Source organism: Sus scrofa, chromosome 15 (assembly GCF_054392235.1).
Source record: "Sus scrofa isolate SSC_HxYL_T2T_F1_AM1 chromosome 15, Sscrofa_HxYL_maternal_Yorkshire_Landrace_v2.0, whole genome shotgun sequence".
Taxonomy (NCBI): Eukaryota; Metazoa; Chordata; class Mammalia; order Artiodactyla; family Suidae; genus Sus; species Sus scrofa.
This window is the reverse complement of record NC_139397.1, coordinates 78601537-78615449: the sequence shown is the minus strand read 5'-3', so window position 1 is coordinate 78615449 and position 13913 is coordinate 78601537. Positions and strand designations below refer to the sequence as shown.

At 35.8% G+C, this 13913-nt stretch overlaps 1 protein-coding gene across 2 annotated transcripts in view; it reads left to right on the top strand.

Annotated features, from left to right (window-relative positions):
• CYTIP (cytohesin 1 interacting protein) overlaps positions 1–13113 on the top strand; it is a 68113-nt gene extending 55000 nt beyond the window's left edge. For both annotated transcript variants that reach the window (XM_021074749.2, XM_003483653.5), the window contains 2 exons: positions 6937–7003; positions 9668–13113. In XM_021074749.2, coding sequence (XP_020930408.1) covers positions 6937–7003; positions 9668–10128 — 528 coding nt within the window. In that variant the 3' untranslated portion in view covers positions 10129–13113. The remainder of the gene's footprint in view (positions 1–6936; positions 7004–9667) is intronic.
• Positions 13114–13913: the final 800 nt, after the last annotated feature.

Here is a 13913-nt window from a genome sequence, read left to right as displayed (position 1 = left end):
GGTCTTTCTTTATTGATAAAAGTAACTTTATCTCCCCACTACTATCAAAATAGAGTTTTGTAGGTGATTGAATAATTCTGAGCTGATGTTTTGTCTCCTTAGCACTTTGAATGTATTGGTTCTTTGATATTTTTGTTTATGAGAAAGCTCCTAATTGTTTACCTCTTGTAGGTAATCTGCATTTTCTATATTTTCTTCTAAAAGTTTTAAAGTTTTTTTTTTTACATTTAAGTCTTTATTTCATTCAGAATTAAATTATTTAGCATATAGTATGAGATAGGATTCCAATTTTATTTTTTCCATATAAGTACTTAGTTCTCCCAGTATCATTTATTTTATATGATCCTTCTTTTCCTCCAACTGACCTGCAGTAAAACCTCTATTTTTAAGCAAGATACATATATGAGTGGATGTTATAGTCTTCCAACTCTGATCTACTGATCAATTTGTCTCTCTAAACCTCAGTTGTTTGACCTTTGTAATAAATATGTATATCTGGTTGGGCAAACTTTCCAGGTTATTTTTGGTCGTTTTATTGTCTGTATACATTTTAGAATCAGATTGTCAAGTTCCATAAATAGATGTTGCAGTTTTGATAGATAATCATGTTTTACATAGATAGATCAATTTGAGGATACTTGAGATCCTCATCATATTGAGTTTTCTTACTGACAGACTATCTCACTAAATAATTTTTAATTATTTTCTCAGAGTTTCCGTTGTGGCGCAGTGGTTAACGAATCTGACTAGGAACCATGAGTTTGCAAGTTCGATCCCTAGCCTTGCTCAGTGGGCTAAGGATCCAGTGTTGCCATGAGCTGTGGTGTAGGTTGCAGACGTGGCTCAGATCCCTTGTTGCTGTGGCTCTGGCATAGGCCGGTGGCTACAGCTCTGATTAGACCCCTAGCCTGGGAACCTCCATATGCCGCAGAAGAGACGCTAGAAAAGGCAAAAAGACCGAAAAAAAAATTTAATTATTTTCTTTATGTCCTTAAATAATAATTTTATACAAATAGATCCTTATGCATCTTTTATTAGATTTATGCCTTTGTAACATGATTTTTTTCTTATTATAGTGTCTTTATAAAAATAATGTTCTGACTGAATTTTTTAAAAATATATTTTTGGATCTTTTTTATAGTTGCTTTACAATTTTGTGTTAGTTTCAGGTTTATAGCAAATTCAGTTACATATATTTTTTTTCAGATTATTTTCCTTATAGGTTTTTAAATAATATCAAATATAATTCCCTGTGCTATACAGTAAATCCTTGAAATAATGCCATTTGCAGCAACATGGATGGACCTAGAGATTATCATACTAAGTGAAGTAAGCCAAAGACAAATACCATATGATATTGCTTATATATGGTAAATAAAATGATACAAATGAACATACACAAAGTGGAAGCAGACCTACAGACATAGAAAACAAATTTATGGTTACCAAAGGGGAAAGGGTGGTGGAGAGTTAGGAGCTTGGGATTAACATATACACCCCACTATCTATAAAATTGTTTGAGATTAATATATAGATAAGTGAAATAAAATTTATACCCTGTTACTATATTCAAACACCTTGCTAAACTATATAATTTCTAACAAAATATCTATACATTATTTTGAGTTTTCTGTGAAGATAACAACTATCTGTTAAGAAAGATACTCTTTTTCTTACTTTGCTACACGGGTTGAAGCCTATAATACAATGTTGAAAAAAACTATAGTAGTAGGCATCCTTGCTTTGTTCTTGACCTTAAAGGGTGTTATTTTGATTTTTTCCTCTCTCCATGGAAAGACTTTTCAGGTTAAGGAGGAGGCCTTCTATACCAAGTTTGCTGGTAGTTTTTATAGTGCTTGTGTATTAGATTATATCAAATACTTTTTTCTGTAGCTGTTAAGATGTCTTCTCATTTATTTATTTTTAAAAATCTATCAAGCTGGTGAGTAACATTTAAAGATTTTCTAATGTAAAACCACCCTTGCATTTCTAGAATAAACCTCCCTTGGTCATAATTTATAATCACTTTTTCTATACTTGTAGAATTGATGTGCTAACATTTTCTTTAGGATAGTTGAAAATAGCTTCATCTTACAGGTAGATGGCCCATAATTTTCTTTTCTCAGACTTTCTTTCTTTAGTTTTGGTATCAGATTTACTGGACTCTTAGCATGAGCTGCGAAGTCTCTTCCCCTTTTTGTTCTCTGGTAGAATTTTTGTAATGCTACCTGAATCATCTGGGCTTGGGGTTCTTTTTGTGGGAATACTTATAAACTCTGTTTCGGTTTCTTTATTAGTTGTAAGACTGCTCAGGCTTTCTGGTTTTTTTTTTTTTTTTGGCTTTTTTTTTTTGAGACAGCTTATTGAATGATGTTTTTGTTAATAAATTAAAAATTTTTTTTCAAATTCATTGCATAAAGTTGATAATAAACATTCTGTTCCCATCTTTTTCTTTTCTATCACAACTATGATTATGTTCCCATTTTTATTCATACTACTAGTTTGCCTTCTTTTCTATTTTTTCTTGGTAATTCTCTTTAGAAGATTTCCCATTTTTCTGTTTTCTCAAAAACCAATTTTTCAACTCTTGGCGATCTTTCATCTGTTGCTAGTTGCTTTTAAGGTGTTGTTTTGTCTTTATTGATCTACAGTTTCATGACAATGTGATTAGATATGGGTTGATTTCTAAATTTATACTGCTTAGAACTTGCAGTGTGCTTTCAATCTAAAGGCTTGTGATTTTCTTCAGTTTTGGATAATTATCAGCTTGACCTTTTTGAATATACCTTTCTTGCCATTCCCTAGATTATCTTCTAGAATTCCTGTTAGACATATTTCAGAGTCTTTTTGATTTATTTTCCATGATTCCTAACCACTTTTTCAGGTTTTGTATCACTTGATCTTTTTTATGTTATATTGAATTCCTTAGTAACCTCGTCAGTGTTGTTATCTGTGTTCTGCATAGAATGTGTTCTTTCTGTTGAATTTTAGAAATTAATTTTTAAATTTTCAATTAGTTCCTTTTCATGTCTGCTGTTTTTGTTTTCTTTCTTTGTTTCAAATTTCTTGTTCTTATAAACATTACATTTCTCTCTCAGAGTATTCTAAACATTCATATTTTAAAGTCTTTGAACACTTTTCTATTTTTATTTTGTTGGAGAGAATCCATGTACTGACCGTCATTTTTGTTGTCTTTCTTCTCAAACTTCCACGGAGTTCCAGAGTTGGATTGCCCACTTCCCTTGCATAGTGGCCTCCACCTTCCACTAAGTGTAAGCATTGAGCAGGGGCCTCCACTGTGTACTTCAAGGTTTCGAGTCCAGACCCAGGCCTGGCAGCTTGGATGTTTTCCCTGGAGGGCCAGTGTGCTGCTTGGCTCAGGTCCTGAGGCTGTGTTTATGTGCTCCTGCCTCTCTGGGTACATGCTCTCCATGAACTATAGCCACCCTCAGCAGCTTTGCTCAACCTCCTTTTCACGGTGGAGGAGCTCCAGCCAAGGTTCTTTTCTCAAGCAGGAAACTTGACTTTGTCTCTGCCTCATATAAGTGGATTTAAGCTATAGCCATAGGGTCTAATATCTTTGTAATATCTTTTTTTTCTCCAGCTCCAAAAGACAATTGGGTTCAATCCTGCTCACCTTCTTGCATTTCTGTTCCTCTTCTAGTATTGAAATTATGAGATTTCCAGCTCATCTCTTGAGCCAGAAACGTCCAGGTCTGACCTATAACCAGGGTCAGGTTGGCTTCCCCTTCAGACATGACATTTAGTTTTTGTGTCCTATGTTAAGTGTGCCTTGAATCCTTTAAAGACTCTTTGTAGGGCCACAACCTTTTCTTTAGAAACGATGGTCCCTCCTGAGCTGTGTTTTCAGGGATTCCCTTTTTCATGACCTATGATTCAAATGTTTAACATGAAAACACCACATCCAGTGGGACTGGCTGAGGGAGCTACTTTTTAATCTAGCTCTGATATTTACTGGTTTTGTAGCCCTTGGGAAATATTTTGCTACACTGACCTTTTATTTTCTAATTTGGAACTTTTTTAGGACAGAAAAATTAAACAGCATATTATCCATGAAATCACTATAAAAGTAGCAAAGTGCCACGGAAATGTTTAACTGTATGTCTCATGTAGATTGAAAACGTTGGAAATACATTCACCCAAAATATCCAATGTGTGAAAGCTGAGTGTTGGTTCAGGAAGCCATCCTTTTATATATTCATTTAGCCAGTATTTACAGAGCAGCTGCCATGTAGCAGGCACTGAACCAGGCACAGTGAAGTAATGTGGTCCAGTATGTTTAGATCTCATCTGCTTTATCTTCTTCTAATAGTAAGAGGTTAGATTTGCCCAAATACACAGCTTTGATGTTAATAATAGGCAGAAACAGACTCTGAGGAAAATAGGGAAGCTCTTAGTCACTCTGACACATCTGCTCTTTACCCTGGTATTTTCTTAGTTTAAGTGACGACGTACTTAGATGACTGGGCCAAATCAACAGATTAGATATTTTAAAACTTTTATTTTCACAAAAACTATTTGGCAAGGCCTGACTTCATATTTCTGGAAAGTAAGTGCAGAAATACAACTTCTTCTTCTCTCTATATTTAGTTTTGACTGTCGATCTATCCTTATGCTCCCCAACTGGACTCTATTTTCTTAAAAGAGATAAACCTCTTCAGAAAAAAAAAAAAAGGGCTTGGTGTCTATGCCAGATCCTTGCTAGTTCTGCACTTCCTGGTTTCCTAACTCAGACCTTCATAAAACCACTGATTTACATAGGTAACAAGAGCTGTGAATAAGGTAGCCCAACAATCTGATACTCAGGTAGACTTATTATAATATAGAAAGAGTGAGATATTAATAGCCAGGTATTGCTTTGATTTATTGATTGCATATTATATTGACAAGCATCAGGATTGCTGCTGTTACTGTTATCAAGGCTTAGAAAATCTGACCGGGTGATTATTCAATCCCTGAACTGAGGAACCAGCCATTTCAGCCATTTTATGACATTATTTATTTATTTATTTTGCTTTTTAGGGCTACATCTGGGGCATATGGAGGTTCCCAGGCTAGGGGTCAAATTGGAGCTGTAGGCTAGCCTACACCACAGCCACAGCAACACAGGATCCAAGCTACGTCTATGACCTATACCACAGCTCACAACACTGCCTGATCCTTAACCCACTGAGTGAGGCCAGGGATCGAACATGCATCCTTACGGTACCTAGTCGTATTCCTTTCCACCACGCCACAACGGGAATTCCTAATGACAGTCTTTGTAATACTTTCTTTCCTTCATCTTCCTCTTCCAAATGTACTTTTTTTTTCTTTTTCATTTTAGCCTTCATCTGCCCCTACCAGTTTGCTTTGTACAAAGGACTGCTTGTCTCCAACGAGGCTGCCTTTCCTTTGGGATAAGTGTCCACAGGCAAATCTGAGCTCTGCCTGCCTGCCGGTTCACTGTGGGGACCTGAAATGGCAAAGGAAGGGGTAGAGTCTTGAACAAGGGGTGGGAGGGAGAAGGAGCCTTTGTGCCGGGTCAGCTGCCTTCTTCCTGGCTTGCTTTCGATTCCCATCGACGTGGCTGGTCTGTCTGTGTGCCAGGCCAGGCCTCACATGCTGTTGTGACCATTACAGCAGTTGCCCTCACATGACATTTGTGCCCTGGGCCTTATATTATAGTTGTATCCTGGGCCACTGCTCTCACACATGAGGCAGCTGAGGAAGGAAGCAGTTCAGAAGTCAGGGTGCTCACAACGTTCTAAGTTTAGCTCTCCAAGGAAGCCTTTTAGAGCTGGTCATTGTGTCTTCCCCTTTGGGTATAGAATGAATAGATACCAAGCACAATAGACTGTTTTGGTGCCCCAGACTTATAGAATGATGATGGTAGTTTGTTTCTTTGTTTTTTTCAATTGAAGTATAGTTGATTTACAAGGTTGTGTTAGTTTCTGGTACACAGCAAAGTGATTCAGTTATACATATACATGTAGATGCATAGAAAGGTAGGTGGATAGATATAGATTCTTTTTAAAATTCTTTTCCATTATAGGTTATATTTAATAAAATATAGTTCTTTGTGTTATACAGTAGGTCCTGGTTGTTTATTATTTTATATATAGTAGTTTGTATCTGCTAATCCCAAACTCCTCATTTATCCCCCCTGCCTTCCCCTTTGGTAACTGTAAGTTTGTTTTCTATGGCTGTGAGTCTTTTTCTGTTTTATAAATAAGTTCATTTGTACCATTTTTTAGATTCTGCACATAAGTGATGTCATATGGTATTTGTCTTTTTCTGTCTGATTGACTTAGTATGATAATCTTTAGGTCCGTCCATGTTGCTGCAAATGGCGTTATTTCATTCTTTTTTATGGCTGAGTAACATTTCATTGTGTATATATACCACATCTTCTTTATCCATTCAAAATGGTGATGGTATTTTTTGAACATTTACTGAGCTCTAGTCTCTGTTCCAACATTCTAACCATTTTATATCTGCTAATGCATTTAATCCTCATGACTGTCCTGGGGTTTAGATTCTTCTGTTCTCATCTTAGAGATGGGAGAAGCCTAGAGTGTGAGGCCTTAGCAAAACAGTTAGTAAATGGACACAAACCCAAGAACAAACCTGATGCTATAATATTTTTAAATAAAGAATATATAAATGTCATGGTCTTTTACTACCTGCTATTTCTATTAAAATGATGTAATTGCTTCAACTTGTTGGTGCTACTAGATTATTTCATGAGAAATTAGCATTTCAAATATTCCCCTTTATATATATATATAAATCCTTTAAATAAATGGGAGGGATTTGTTAATGCTAGAAAGAAATGAAAAAAAAAAATAATGACAAATCGCAACACCCAGAAATAAATTGCTATACTTGCTGGGGTTTCCTAATAATTAGTACTTTTTTTTTCTCCTTTCTCAGCAAACCTTGAAGAAAAAATGGGTGGAGTTCAGATCTCTACAGTTACAGGAACAGCGCCTGCTTCATGGTAAATGTGATTTCCTGTTCAGAAACCACACTTAAATTTCATTCTTTCTGCCTTTAAATTATTTTAAGATTATCATCATTACAAGAAAAAATTGTCTATCATGGATCAAGATAGTAGTCTGAGTTTCTTTGGTGTGGCTTTTGGAGTGACCAATGTATTTGGAAAAGGGATAAGTCATACACCCTCCCCTTCATACACACAACACACAAACAGGAGAAAACCTGCATACACACGCCTGTATGTACACACACTTGCAAGAGGCGCCTGGGGATTTTAGAAGAACAATAGAAATGATTGCCTGATTTTTTAATACTACTTCAGCAGATGAATTAAATTTCTGAGAACCTACATAGCTCAGAGGCTGCATAGTTCTCAGAAATTCTTGAAGTCATAATGGTCGCATGCTTCTTGTGTGGAGCTCCTATTATTTGTTCAAGGTGTGAAAGTTACAGTAACTCAGAGAAATTCTTCTTTATGGCCCTCAAATCTAAGGCAGAAATGTGAAGGAGCATTATAACAGGAAAAGCATGGCTCTTGCCATTTTGTGCATTGTGTGAATTTAAAATTTGGCTGGAACTCCCATTGTGGCTCAGCAGGTTAAGAACCTGACATAGTGTCCCTGAGGATGCAGGTTTGATTCCTGGCCTCACTCATTGGGTTAAGGATCTGGCATTGCCACAAGCTACGGCATATGTCACAGATGTGTCTCAGATCTGGCATTGCTGTGACTGTGGCACAAGTTCTAACTGCAGCTTCAATTTGACCCCCTAGCTAGGAAATTCCATATGCTGCAGATGCAGCCCTAAAAAGAAAAGAAAAGAAAAAAAAAAAAAAAACCCAGCATGTTGACTTATTTGTATGTGACTGGTGTAACCTGAGGAATGAACTTGTATGTACAAATATTTCACTGAAACAACCAGCACTAGCTATGTGGGTGTGAAATATGAGCATTATCTTCTTCAGATAACACACAGCTATTTATAACCTAGAATATCTGTTTGTTAAAAGTGATAATCTGTTTACAGAAAAAAGGTACATTTAATTCTTAATTAGGCACTAATTTATGGCTTAGAGGTTTGTGTTAAAGTTCTGTATTTTCAAAAAGTGAAACATATATGTGTTATTACTCTTTTTGTGTTTCTAAATTAATATTCTTAAAAAATGTATAACAGACAGGGGGTTAGGGGGACAAGGTCTGAAGTTTGCTGGAAAGAAAGAGGCACAAATAGCTGGCTACTTCCTAGATCTTTGTAGACTTGAAGGTGTTTGGGATATCTTTGCCTCTGCTTCTGGAGCATGTGGTTTGATCTGATAAGTGTAGGCAGTTCTGTGGTTCTATAAGAGTGGCCTTGTATAAACAAGGTTTTAGTTCAGGGTCAGGTAGAATGACTTCTCCTAAGGCCATTTTTTTTGAGATACTGAAGGAGTTCTTTAGTTTACCTTTTTTAGACCTAGAATAATATCCAGGGAATGATATTCTACAAGCCAATTGCTCTCCAATCAAAAGAAATTCATTAACTTGTTGCAAGAAAAAACAAAGTAGGCTATGTTAACAAAAAGGAAAGCATTATGGCTAGCCACCAAAATGCTGGCCCTACTCAACCCTGTGGATCAAATGGAAAAATAAAGTCACTTTTTATATTGTCAATCAAGGACAGAGGCATGCAGCTGAGATAACCAATGTAAAATAAAAGCATTTCTTTGTGTGTAATGTTCTATTACTTTTCTTGGGGAAGTCTCCTTCTAATGATGTTTTTCTCAGGCTAGTCCTACAAATAATCTCTTTTCTTTAGGAACATACCAACAAATTCAGTACAGAAGCAAGTGGGATGTGAACAGGCTATTGGTGGGAGATGAAAATCTGAGTCTGGAGAGCCCAGATATAGGTTATAAAAGGTTGATGAAGAAATTCAGCTAAGCAGATAAAATTCAACACCTTCAAATGAATTATTACTTATTTGGGGACAAGGATGTTTTTTGAATACATTATCATTTCAAAGCATTTAAGTATTAAGTTATTCTAAAAATAAATTGTAATATTGAAGCTAGAAGATATGCTTTCTCTTTTAAACACCTTTGAATTTTCTAATAATCAGCCTAGAGGTACAGGTTTTATAACTGTGTTTTCCATACACTTCAAATGATGTTGTAATAATTTTAAAAGATAGTAGCTAAAAATCAGAGGAACTGAAATGAAGAAAATCCATAGGATGGCATTTCCCAAAGTATATTCTTTGAAACCCACTTCTGTGAGAATTTTAATAAAAGGTGGCAGAGTAACTTCAATTTAAGAGATGATCCTTTTGGAAAATCACAAGTCACACTGCCATACTGTCAGATGAGCTGAACTGTTCACATAGGAAGAATCTTGCTTAAATTTATTTAATCTAGCATTAATTTTTTTTTTTTTTTTTTTTTTTTTTTTTACCGTGGAGCCCCTTTTACATGGGAACTACTCTATGAACAGCTAATTTGAAGAATCCCCCTATAAGGTTGATCAGCTGGTCTCATAAATAGTCACTTATTCATGCAAATCAAAGCTTAGTGAAAAGTATTATTTACCCTTACTCTTTCTTGTGCCCTTCAAAGTAATTTTGGTGTATTTACTTGTAGAGGGTAATGGTCAGATCCATTTTACAGTAGACTCTATTTTCTGCATTCTAGGTGATGCGGCTAACTGCCCAAGTTTGGAAAACATGGACATAGACGAATCAACTTTGTTTGGAACCCTGCCTGGTCCAGCCCTCATGGACCGGAATCGATTATCCAGTGAAAGCAGCTGTAAGAGCTGGCTGAGCTCCATGACCATAGACAGTGAGGATGGCTACCAGACATGTGTGTCTGAGGACTCAAGCAAGGAAGCCTTCAGCCGGCAAACAAGCACAGATGATGAGTGCTTTATCCCCAAGGACGGGGAGGATTTTCTGAAGAGGTCTTCTTCAAGGAGGAACCGGAGTATTAGCTCTGCCAGCAGTGGGTCCATGTCTCCCTTGTGGGAAGGCAACTTCTCAAGCATGTTTGGGACCCTGCCCAGGAAAAGCAGAAGGGGAAGTGTCCGGAAACAACTCTTGAAATTTATCCCTGGCCTTCACCGCGCTGTGGAAGAGGAAGAGAGTCGCTTTTAACGGGTCCTAGTGCCCTTTTATATTAGCTTATTTCGTAACAGTCTTTAGATTCATTTAGATCAGCTCCACCCAGCTTAGTGGGAAAGTGCACACAGATTGCAAAACTGACATCCCATTTTATGGCAATAATGACCTTTATTTAAATTTTCATGACATTATTTTTTCTTCTTAAATTTTTTTTTTTTTTTTTTTTTTTTTTTTTAACCAGCACAGCTTAAGTTCTAAGCAGATAGTTGGGAAATTAAGTAATAAGTTAGGAAATATAATAAATGAATACAAATGCCTGCTCCTGTTAATGCTGCTTGTGAAAGCAAGAGTGATATTTATTTTCTAGATTATTCATGGTAAAAGTTGAGAACTTTTTTGGAGTCAAGTGTGAATAAAAAAGTGACAGAATATAATTATGTGAAACACCTTCTGTAGGTTAATTGGTAAGTTATAAAATTTTATAGTTGCTTAAGCTCAGTAGCCTTTGGGGAATCCTATTAATAGGCAATTTTGAATGTTTCTGTTCAATTCTATGAAAGATTATAAACGAAGGTGATCATCAGCCTTTTTTTTTACATCTACAGTGACAATAAATCAAGCAGGAAGTATAAGATTTAATATGAGAGTTTAAATTTTATGAGATCCATGGAAAGATGTTATCTAAGGTGGGTGCTGAGGTAGATTATAATAAGGTCTTTCTTATAGTCAGCCTAAACAAAATGAGTGGGGACATCATTCTTAACCTGATTCAACTTTTGTTCTGCCTAAGCATTGATAAGTCTAGAACTCTCAAGATACTACAGCCTTGTGATTATTTTTGAATAAATGTCTAAAATTTTAAAAATTAGAGTCAGGAAAAGGATTTTCCTCTAGTAGATTTTTTTTTTCACTTTACTCTTCACTTTATATTTCATATCCCAAAGAGTGATTGCCTCAGCACTCTTTTTCTATGATACTAACATATCATATTACTTCCAGCCTTGTAATAATATTTTTACTCCATACCCATTAAAGTCCATGATTTTTCTGTTCTAGTGATACAGCTGCTCATTATCTATACTCTAGAACAGATAATCTGGACACTGTAATAAATAGTTCTTTCTGATTTTATATTCTGTGTGTGTGTCTATCAAATAGAGACATTTGACAGTTGAGTTTGAGTGCAACTGTTACACTTAAATAAACTGAGTAAAGAATGAGTCATATTTGAGTGAAAAAAAAAAAAAAAAAAAAGAAGTGAGGATGAGGAAGCCTGTAGGGTAAGAAATAAGTAACAAAAAAAAAAAAAATATATAGAAAAACGTTTCCAGTTGGGACTTGCTTTCTATTAATTCTTTGAACTCAGAGATATCCAGTGGCCTCTACTTGAGAATCATTCATGTGAAAAGTAAGGTTTTCACAGGAACAATAGCAGTTGTGTCTATCACTTACTGAATAGAAAGCAGGTTAAAAATGCTTTCCACTTGATCCCAGAGATAACCCCATAGAGAGATAATAGGCATGCAAATAAGGAAGCAGAAATTCAGAGAAGTCCCTTGGTCAGGTGCAGGGCTGATATCAGAGTCAGTTATTCCCAGCACTAACTTATCCTCTAAGTTTCTCTAGATATCATACACTTTAGCTGGTTCTATGTAGTTATCATCACAGTACTACCCCCTGCCCCACCCTTAAGAATATTTAAGACATATGATTGTAGATATTGAATGAATAAGGATATTGTAAACAGGAAAAAAATTTCTATTTGGTAAAGAGGAAAACAAACATACATTAAGGGTGGACTTTTTCTCCTGGCCTCTACATGCAAGTTTTCAGATATAAGCACATTAATAACTGCATGGTTAGCAACACATACGTTTTCAACAAGGGCTTGCATAGCAATTGTAAATCAGTATTGACTGATATTGCTTATTTTTCATTATAGACTAGAATTATCATGTTAAATATTGGTTTACATGAATGTAGCATTTGCTGTTAATCCTGTTTTGACAAGTCTGGGGGGAAATAAATATCACATTTTTTTGAGGACTTCTACAATGTGAACAATGTTTCAAGAACTACCACAGTTTGGAAACGTAGACAAAGTGTCATTTGCTTCTCTATGGTTTTAAGTGTTAAGTATACTGTAATGCTTCTTTCTTACAGTAAACATCAAACCCCAAATGGTACTGGGAAGAAGTGCAGCATGTTTCATTGTAGTCTGTGATAAGAAGAATTAGAGTCAAGACTTAGATATATTCTGGAAAAAAAGTTAAGCACTTTTTAACCAAAGTTCAGGAAGGAAGAGTGTTGTCATGTTTTGTGCGTTCACATGTTGTAAGAAAACTGTTTAGTGGAAATGTGGGTAAATTTCTCACAGCACAGCTTTTCAGACTGAATGTGACTTCAGTGGGGCTCTAGAAGATTTCATTCTCTAATCTTCTGGCACAATGACCACAATGACTCACTTTGATGTAATTTACTTGGAACAGAAAAAGCAAAGAGTTGATTTTTTTTTTTAACCCTAAAGTTGTCAAATATGTAATACTGGTGAATTTCATTATTGACAATTTGTCATGAACATGCATTTTTCTCATACAGCATTGATTAATAAGCCAAATTTGAATCCTGGGTATATTGGGAATTATTCTGTCATGATATTAAAGGAATGCCACTGTCTCAGACAGGTTGGAACTATATATTTTGAAATGAACTTTTATTTACCACTTTCTACTTTGCAATACTTTTATATCTTAGTTGCATGATACAAACAGTATTAAAAAATCCTAGTTTGAACTAAAAATCAAACTTGGACACAATTTGTGTATACTAATCATAAAGGATAAATATTTATGGATATGTACAATCTAAGTACAGTAAATAGTACATAACAACCATACCAAATCCTTCAGATCACAGAATTATTGGTGATTTATATCCATTTCCTTACAGAACTCTGGGCCATACAATAAAAATTTGATGCCTTTCAGAAATAAAGAATGCTATTCTTCAGTGTCAAAACTTTTTGCTCCCTCTATCTTTGCTTACCTACTTTAAATGAAATGGTTGTTTTACAAACAGGTTAAAAAAATCTGGACTGGCTTCTTGACACCTACCTATTTGACGTTCTTAAAGGGCATTACCAGAATTCCCACTGTGACTCAGCAGGTTAGTAACTCAACATAGTCTCTGTGAGAATGCAGGTTCAATCTCTGGCCTCACTCAGAGGGTTAAGAATCCAGCATTACCACAAGCGACTGCATAGGTCACAGATGTGGCTTTGATCCGGTTGTCATGGCTGTGGTAGGCCTCAGCTACAGCTCCGATTTGACACCTAGCCTGGGAATTTCCACATGTGGCAGATGTGGCATAAAAAGAAGAAAGAAAGAAAAAAAAAGAGGTTACCTACTTGAGACTTTGCATCTGTATAAGCTTTCTATTGTTGTTTGATAAATTAATACAAAAATGAGGTTTAAAACATATTTATTATCTCAAAGTTTTTGTGGGTCAAATATCAGCAAAGCTTAGCTGGGTCTGTTCAGGGTCTCACAAAACTGCAATCACAGTGTCACCCAGGATTGGGTTCTTATCCACAGGCTTGACAGGGGAAGTATTTCCTACTAAGCTCCCTTACGTTGTTGTCAGAAGCATCACTTGTGGCCACAGATTTCATAGCAGCTTACTTATTAAAACACAGCAAAAGAGAGAGAGAAATACTGCAAGCAAGACGGCGTCTTAAATAATACCATGTAACCACAGAGTGACATCCCAGCAACCTTTGCCATATAACACAACATAATCACAGGAATGACATTCTATCA